This window comes from Megachile rotundata, chromosome 2, assembly GCF_050947335.1.
Source record: "Megachile rotundata isolate GNS110a chromosome 2, iyMegRotu1, whole genome shotgun sequence".
NCBI lineage: Eukaryota > Metazoa > Arthropoda > Insecta > Hymenoptera > Megachilidae > Megachile > Megachile rotundata.
The window spans coordinates 3,281,101-3,290,855 of record NC_134984.1 but is presented as its reverse complement, the minus strand read 5'-3'; the positions used below and the strand labels follow the sequence as shown (position 1 = coordinate 3,290,855).

General features: G+C 26.9%; 1 protein-coding gene and 1 long non-coding RNA gene across 4 annotated transcripts in view; one reads left to right on the top strand and one right to left on the bottom strand.

The window, feature by feature from the left end:
* Positions 1–5,953, top strand: part of T48 (FU domain-containing protein T48) — a 64,093-nt gene extending 58,140 nt beyond the window's left edge. For 2 of the 3 annotated variants that reach the window (XM_076542130.1, XM_012287764.2), the window contains 4 exons: positions 4,296–4,614; positions 4,697–4,849; positions 4,941–5,085; positions 5,330–5,953. In XM_076542130.1, the coding sequence (XP_076398245.1) occupies positions 4,296–4,614; positions 4,697–4,849; positions 4,941–5,085; positions 5,330–5,683 (971 nt within the window). In that variant the 3' untranslated portion in view covers positions 5,684–5,953. The remainder of the gene's footprint in view (positions 1–4,295; positions 4,615–4,696; positions 4,850–4,940; positions 5,086–5,329) is intronic. The other variant, XM_012287765.2, reaches the window with a different exon arrangement.
* Positions 2,125–9,684, bottom strand: LOC143266646 (uncharacterized). Its single transcript, XR_013041588.1, has 3 exons — positions 9,557–9,684; positions 9,154–9,273; positions 2,125–2,952 (listed from the first exon to the last, which is right to left on the bottom strand). It is a non-coding gene; the product is annotated as an uncharacterized LOC143266646 (long non-coding RNA).
* Positions 9,685–9,755: the final 71 nt, after the last annotated feature.

Genomic DNA, 9,755 nt, shown 5'->3' with positions numbered 1-9,755 from the left:
TCTAATAATTCTATAATTATTTAATGAATAATTTACTTTTCCAGTTCCGCGAGACGATAAGGGTAATACGCAATTAGTTTATCCGTAAGGAATTTAATCTCTATCGACACCGTATTCATTTTTCCAAACTCATCGATGACAATATCGTTTTATTCGTTATGCCGAAAATCACTATATTGATTAGTTTTTCATTTGTCAGATTGATGCTCAGTTCTCTGATTAGATTTAATTTCTGGAAACAATAGTCTCCAAGTGGTTGCCCGTGCTTTATCTCATATATGTAGATCTGCCTCCTACAACGGTTTCAAAAGAAAGATCTTAATCTGGACCCAGGTGATTGAATTGCATTAGGATGTTATACCACTGTCTGGCATATATCCTCGTAATCGTGTTGTGATTAGTCGCACCATACCCAATTTTTTATGGAGAAGTCCTCCCTCGATGAATCGTATACTGGAATTACATTTTCATTCCCTAGAATCGCGAAACTCGGCAATCTAGTTCGCGACGTAGAACTATGCGTACTTAAACTGTTTTCCTCGGCGCAATCGAGACAAGAAAATTACAAGATTCGGAATTGTTTCTCCGCCGACTATTCAAGCGCACACGCGAAATATGCCTTCCTCGGCTGCGCAAACGCGAACTCGAATTACGCCTGGATGTAAGTGATTGCGCAAGAGCGTTTAAAAAACTCTTTCATCAGACATCAAAAATTCCATGGAATTGTCTGTCCTTTCGGATGCACCCTCTTTATCACGACTGCACAATGTCCGATTAATTTTTAATTTTTCCATAATAATATAATATTCAACATTCAGTCAAGATGTAAAATTAACCAAATATAATACATATGTACACTTAATATTAGTCATATCAAGAATTACGACTATTAACATTAAATGCATACTTTATAGTGCATTCGAACAATCTGTATACAATGCGAGTATGCGAGTACACTCGTAAAATGTACACTACACGAACAGTATATACATATATTTCACTTCTGATATGTAAGTTAAACGAAATAGCTCGATGAAAGTGTGAGGTTTCATCGAATGAATATCGTGGGCGCATTAAAAATATCTCAGGTTTCTTTATTTTATCGTTTCACGACGAAAGCCGGTACAAGAATGTCTTCAATGACACGAATTCGTCCTGAAGGCACCCCTGTTAGCATGATCGTTGTTTAGGACACTTGAGCACATGAAATACTTGAGAAACTTCCCTTAAGAAGGAAATTGTGCCAATGAAAAGGCACATGATCTGCCTTGACTATTCGTCGATTCTTATTTTTTTAACAGTTTTTTACATAAAAATTTATACGTGTAGTCTGTTTTCATAAAAGAAAAATTATAATTTTAAAGATTCATATTTTTGAAATTAATATAACATTAGCAATTTAATGACTTCCTACTCGTCTAATTTTACACACAATAAAACTCGTGCACGTTCAACGATGGTTAAAAATGTTTGAACCTTGTAATTGGAGGTAAATTCGATCGAAAATACAGATTTGTTCAAAAAAAATTACTGTTAAGAACAATAGTTAAAATTAAGCGTATCCGAACCTGACACGACTGGAGACACTTTGAACGAATAACTAATTTGCAACGAATAACCAAGGAACAAGATGCATCCGAAACGAATGACGCTAATAAATATACTTTTCGAGAAAATTGCATCCGGCGGCGTTGACGGGATGATACGAGACATTTCTTTCAGACTTCCGCAAAATGTCGGAAGTTTAAGGAAGCATGTCGATTGGTTCACGTTCGTAACTAACTCGTTAATTTTCCAATCAACATGCCTCTTGATGTTGTGATCACCCTCTTTTGTGCCCTTAGCGCGCCTTTTTTGGAAGAGGGTGAGGAAGATAACATCGAATGTGTTAGGATTTCGAAGACAACATGCACGTTGTTCAAAAAATTCTGCTATGTAAAAACCACTTTCGGTACTCATCGGGAAAAAACCCCGTTTATAATAGAAGTAATTATTGAAGATGAAAACGAAAATTATTATTTTAATATAGACATTCTACAAAATCTACTTTTGGACGAATTTTTTAAGACGATGGTAAATCTATTAAAGATATCGTATAAAAATTATGTTACTCATAATACTTTTTACTTTTCCAATAAAATATTACATAAAAGGTATAATACGACAAAGTGTTTACATTGATCAAAGTTCGTTTCCCGCTTTTTTTATCAAATCTTTGTATGTTGAGATTCTTTGAATCTAAATATCCGTAAATCCATAATGCATACGTATAGTTCGTATGCCACCAAATAAGCTTAATTAAAGCAAAAAAACGCATTGCTTTGTATATACTTTCGCCGAAAATGAATAATTGTTTACAATTCGTCCCATATTAAATCAAAAAATAAAAAGAGTAAACTTGTCGCTCTAGATTCCGAGAGCCCATCTTGTGACGAGCACGTACGTAGTCGGTATCTGTGTATGTGCCTATTTTATCTCATATCTCCGATTCTCATGGATCAAATATTTAAAATATGATTCAAAGATAAGATGTATACATATATGGAGAATTGATACCATTCAACTTTGCGATATAGTGCTAAAAATTATTGATATTTTTTTTTAATTGCGTGATTTGGGAAAATTTTACAACCTTGTCACTTCATTTTAGACATGCAAGGGTAGGGTGAAAAGTTTTGGTTCTCATATAAACATAACAGTATTATCCTTAGTGTTTTGACAGCTCTAGATAATTCAACATTTAGACGTCAACAACATTTTTCAATCTCACATACGTTACATGCTCTACAGTTCCATAATCATGATTGGCTGTCAGTCTGCTTATATCGTCAAAAAGATAAATTAATCGCAGAGTTTCGAATCACGAAGAAGTACAAAGCTTCGAATTCTTGCAACTCAAAACTTTCTGTGTTTCGAGGTTTTAACATTTTGGAAATCCTTAGTCCTGATAATCTGTCAAAATAAAACTTTAGGATATTTCGATGACAATGTTCCAACTCACACTTCAGTCATTGCAATGGCAACAATCAATAAATCACGATTCAAATTGCTTCAACACCTACCATATTCACCTGACTTGACTTCAAATAACTATTGTAGCATCTGTTTCCTAATCTCAAAAAACAGCATGAAGGAAAGCGATTTTTTACCAATAATAAAGATATTGTTGTCGTAGTTCGTTATTTCGAAGAATTGGACAAATCGAATAAAAAAATATTATTGCTTATTTAAATTCGGAACTTTTCATCTTAACAGCATATTTCTGCTTTGGAAATGATGTCTCCCATGCAAAGTCTAACATTACAATTCAATAGTCCTTGGTCAGAAATATATCCGTTCCAAAAAACCTTAAAAATAGTAATCCAGAAACGAATTACAGATGACCGTATGCGACTATCTTGAACATTACATGTATTTTACATTCTCGTAATAAACTATAGGATATAGAAAGTTTTATTTATTTTTGGTTTATAAACATACTTTTTTGCACTTTTCATTCTGAATAACCACTTTTACTCTAAAATCAACTAAAACCTAATGCGAAATAATATTCTTACATTAGTATGAATAAATCCAATGACGGTATTTATCAAATGTCTATCATATTCATCGTTTAGATTTTAGATCAACACATATTTGTATCTTACAATAAAAACAAAGAAAAAGATGTTATCAAATAATCTTTTATTTTCTAATAGATTTTTATGTGTGAAATGTACGTAAGTGTTTTACAAATTAAAAAATGGATGTCACAGAAAGAATTTTCAGTATTACACTTATACGATAGTTGATACAACAAGTTTATTCTATATTAATTAACAGAAAAATAGATTGGCAAAAAGTTACATGCTGCACCGATTGCTATAATACAAATGCGATCATAATGGGAGAAAGGTACGAAAAGAATCTCGATATAATTGTAAATTCCGTAATGTAAGAATATGTGCCGCGCCTTGTTCCATGATATACCATATGAAAGAAAATTTTTAATTCCTTTTTGTTATTTTGTGTTAATATTATATATTATATATGTGTTTTGAAAAATAAAATATTGTTTTTCCCTTGCTATAAAATTATCGTTTCGCGCATAATTATGTTCAATTATTCAATTTCATGCATAAAAAGATGACTTTGTTTCATCTTTGTCAATAAGCAAAAGAGTGTCAAAGCATTAATAACATTTTTTCATAATATCGTTATTAAATATTTAAATATTTACAAACTGCATTATCATATCTATATTTTTAACATTATTTATTTAAAATCAATAAATCATATATTTGTTATAATTTCAGAATGTATTGAAGAGCAAAGTGGATGCAAAAGATGCAGAGGTGGAATATGTACAAGATGTGCAGTTTTGCAACATGAAGGAAATTGTGTTAATATTTGTCCACCAGGTCATATTGCAGATTGGTCAACTACAGAGGAATATATAGGTAAAATATGTAAAGAGACCAAATATGCATTTGGATTTACTGGTAGTCAAATAGCCATTTTAGTAGGAATTGTTTCCGGTGCAACTTTATGTATACTTGTCCTACTCTGTGGAGTCATAATTGTACACAAAAAAAAAAAAGAAACTACTGCATTAATTCAACAATTTGTAAATAGGTACATCATTATTAACAATTCATTAGTTAACAAATCAACAATCATTAGTTAATAAAAATAACTATTTTCTCTTACGTTTCAGTATAGAAAGGAAAGAATTCCTGGAAAATTTGGCAATACTTAGAAGAGAAGGTAATACATTTCTGACTATACTCAATAATATTAGAAAACAAGTCAGAGGATTATGTGATTCAATAAACAATGAAAATAATGCTGTTGAAATACAAACATATCGGTATAACTATTAATACATTTAATAAAAATTTATAAATTATGAATATTTAATATATATTTATGTATTTTTTAATTACAATTACAATTTACAGACCAATTCTATATGACTTAACAAGAATATTAATTCTTATTAACAAAAAAGATGATAAAATATTAATTCCGCCACATGACTGGCAAAGACTTTTTTTGGAGGGAAACAGACTATTAAAGCAATACAAAAAGCAGAATTTTGCAGAAGTGAGTAAATTAATTTATTAAAAAATATGTTTAACGGTTTTGATCTTGATCATTTCATTATTTGAAATTCTTTTATGCAAGTCCATAAAACAGTGTAGTGAACTATATACATTAAAAGAATCATTAATATAAGTACTTGTTAAAAATACATTATTAGTAGTACGTTTATAAAAAATAATGATACATAGGATGAAAGTATATACGACTTATTAATAGTTTAAAAATTAAAATATTATATTTTAAGGTGGGTCAACTTATAACATTCTTAGAACAACCAAGAGTATCAGTGCAGTTAACTTCATCACAACGTGTAGTATATAATAACCAGAACCAAGTTAAAGAACTTCAAGAGCTTGCTGTTTCAACTTTTCATACATATAATACTGGTATGACTCTAACAGGATCTACTTGTGCAATTGAGGAATGTGAAGCAAATGAACTCAATCATGAATTGAATCTTCAATGGAAATTTCAAAATACTGTAGAGGCTACTAACTACGCTATTTTAACTGACTGGTCCCCTGTTCATGAGTGCTGTGTTAATGACTTTACAAGTCTTGGTTTTCGACCTCAAGATGAAATAACCACAGAATTATAAATAATATATTTTCGTTTTATAATTAATATATTTTTTACACAATTTTATTATAAAACTAATTTTACAAAAAAAAATAATTTCCCATTTTTATATAAATTAAAAAATTGTAATATTTAATACTAATATATAAAAAATGCATATGTTACCAAAATAATTTATTTATATAATGCGTTTTTAGAAATTTATATTTCCATTATTATTAAAAGTTGTACTTGTAATAAAAATATTTATTAGTAAGTATCAGAATAATTAACGAGTATATAATGCTAACTACTATGAGTATAGATTTATTTATATTTTAAATTTCTTTCTCATTGTAATATAAGTAAATATTGCATTTAAAATAACGCCAATCAGAAGAGTACATATACATTTGTATTTTACTTTCTTTTATACCTATATGACATTTGTCAGAATGTGAATCTTCAAATTTTATTCACTGGTTTCATACAAATAATAATTTATGATATTAAATAATAAAATAAATATATATATATATTTATTTATTTATTTATTTATCTATTTATCGTTGTTATTCTTTTTTATTATTTAATATATATATATATATTATTTTTAGGTTATATATATATGGAATAATTTATAATAACTACAAATAATTATAATTTACCACGAAACTATTTATAGCAATCCTAATCAATAATGTTCTCCAATTTATATTTTATTAAAAGGAGCATCTTAGTATTTGATTTATGTACATATTATACCAACTCTTTGGTATAATTTACCAACAATTCAACAATTCTATTTTGGCACTTACAATGTCTTCTAAGAACAAACAATCCAGTGCAAAGTGTTAACTAAATTTTCAATTAATACATACTTTCGATACAAAAGTAAGAACTTACTACAAAACGGAAATACATTTAATAAATTAATAGAAAATTAACATTGTAAAAGTATTTACATTTTAGAAATGTGATATAATAAAAAAATGCAACATTTAATAATATTCTGCTCCCTGGTACACATATTGTACATATGAAAAGATATGAGAAGTGAACTGGATTACAAGATATGAATAATTTTAATCACTTCAGGTTACTATTTTATAACTAAGAACAAGACAAAAAAAAGGTACTGCGTTAATATTGAATGAAAAAAAGTGACGGATGAAATAACTCAATAAAAGCATACAACTATACTTGTTAAAATTGAACCGATATAGTAGCATACAGTACTCATATAATAATAATAATAATAATAATAATATGATTTCTAAAGCATGCAAGACATGTGAGTATGCATCCACTAAACCACTTTTTGAATAGGCAGAATACATTTTTATTATATTTGACAACTCCAATGATGAGGGAAATGATAAATGATTTTCAGTTTTCGTACCCGTATATCTCTCATTACATACAGTTCTTGATGCAAATCTTTACATGGTTACTGTACTCAATGAACATTAAGTATTGGCATATAACTGATTCTTGTATGATATATGACGCAAAAAATAAATAGATCTTTAAAATGTTTACAAAACTGATCTACTATCATCCTATATTTTATGTAAATTTAAAAAATTAATTTAGAAAATATTCTATTAATCCTCAATAACATATTATTACAAACAATTGATATTGAAAACAGACTTGACAATTAGTACAACTTTTATAAAGTAACTAAAATTAATCATAAGGTAATATTGTGCACATGCAAAAGACGTAATGAAACTTACAAAAATATATCTTCCTAGAGAAGTAAAAAAACTGTTTTTAAATATAAGTAAATACAATTAGACTCAGATCAAACACACAAAATAGACCCTATGACTCGAACTCAAATTTTTCTTTAATATTGAGAAAATTAAGCTTGAAATTTAAATGTGTTAAAAAAGTTTAACACAATGTCTCAATAAAAATTAAGTTATATTTAGTGCTTAACATGTAACAATTGCACACACAGGAATTTGTAGTAAATTACAAGTAGTGCATAAATTATGAAACATTTGGAAAATAATATTGTCATTATTTAATCATTAATATTATTATTATTTTCATAGAATGCATTTATAGAATACAACACTGTCACTTGAATTTAGAAAGTTATGAAAATAAATGAATGAGATTTTTATAATTATTTGAGAAGTACTTTTGCAATATTTTCATAGCGATAAGTTAAAAATCAGGTATTGTTAGTTATGTAACTTTTATTGTGTAATAGTACATTATATCTAAATTGCAACTTTAATAAATGAAAATTAATTTTTTATTAAAGATTGATAACTTTTAATCAAATAGATCTACTATTAATAAATCATGTAGGAAGTAAGTAAAGAACAAATTAAAAGGAAGTAATAATTCAAGTAAGGCAGTAATTATTAAAAATAAAATTAATAAAGTACTATGTGACTAAATGTATAAAAAAATATAAAGAAATGCGCAATGTTCGATTTGTAAAAAAAAATCTTCATTAGTAAAATAAATCATACCAAATTATTATAGTTTATAAAATTCTATATTTATAAAAATACATATTACCTTCTAAATATTTTTGCATAATATTTTTGTATAAAAATATATTTCACATATTTTAAACGAGTAAATATACAATGATAGGTTAAAAACTAATTGTGAAGCTTGCCTTGGGATACAAGAAAATAACAAAAATAAGTGAGGCATCTACTAAAACAAACCTGTCCAAAATTTCTATTCAGGAACTTGATTGATAATGTTAGAAGTTATGCCATACAAGATATTTGTAGTGTTATTTTCAATCCATTAAATACTGCAAGAGAAAACTATATAAAACATTTTTCTCATGAGAAGTGTTTATGCTATTAATTATATGATCAGTTTGTGCAACAAAATACTTTTGGAGTAACTGAAAATGTTTTTAGCTCCTGGAATAGGGTTTGGAAGTTAAAATAAGTTTATTCTAGTTTGTTCTAGAATAATAAAGATACACATCTACATAGAAACATAGGGAATTAGAGATTTAGTACTTCTTTAGATATGGAATAATGAACAATTTGTAGTATCCAAATATTTTATGTACCTATTAAACATTTTTTCTAAATACTGCTAGATTATGATTGAGAAACAAGTATTAATCTCACTAAAAATTACTCTAAAAATGTTATTAATAAGTTGTATTAACATGTATAATATGTATATTTTATACACAATACATTTACAATACCTTAATGTAAATCTAAATAAAAATTTACTTATACACATGAAAACATATTACCTAGTCTTAATAATATCTGTTCATTTGAAATAATAAGTGTATGAAGCAATAAATGTGAAGACATTTTTATATCTCACTATATTTATATTGTTTATTTACACTCTATTCTTTCAATTAAAAATATGTTTAATAGTTGTTATTGTTTAATTTATTATTAATTTATTAGCAGTCAATATTTCATTTATTGCAAAATATTAGTTATATTATATACATTTGAAACTAATTTCTAAACATTTTAAACTCTTATTACGTACCTTATTCATCTATATATATGTGTATGAATGCATGAATGCGGAGTTATTAAAATTTTTTTATTATACTTGTAACTTTTATTTTACGAAATTATTTCCTTTGATTTGTATTTTATAATATTCCTATAAAAATACAGTCATATTCTGTAATAATTTGATTTAAGATCATTATAAAATTATGATGAATAAATAATATTGTATAAATTAACAATATAGAAATACTGAAAACATATTATTTTTAAATTATTAGATTAAATAAGTAATTATATTTCACATATAATACCATATTATATAAAAACATGATTTTAATTTCATACACAATGTTATAAATATAATCCAAAACTACACTAACTACAATAGAATAATGCAAAATGAATACGTGTGTAAGTGAACTATTCGTACTTACATACTATTCACATATTTTTAAATTGGCGGCTTTTTAAATAGGAAGTGATGGAAATGGCGTGCGCATTCAGGTACTGCGCGCGCATACTGAATGATTAATAATGAACACTTCATGAATTTCATTTTATTATGTTAAAAATTTGATGGTTTATTTCTTGAAAATTTTATTAAAAATTTGTTTCTCATTATAATATCCTTAT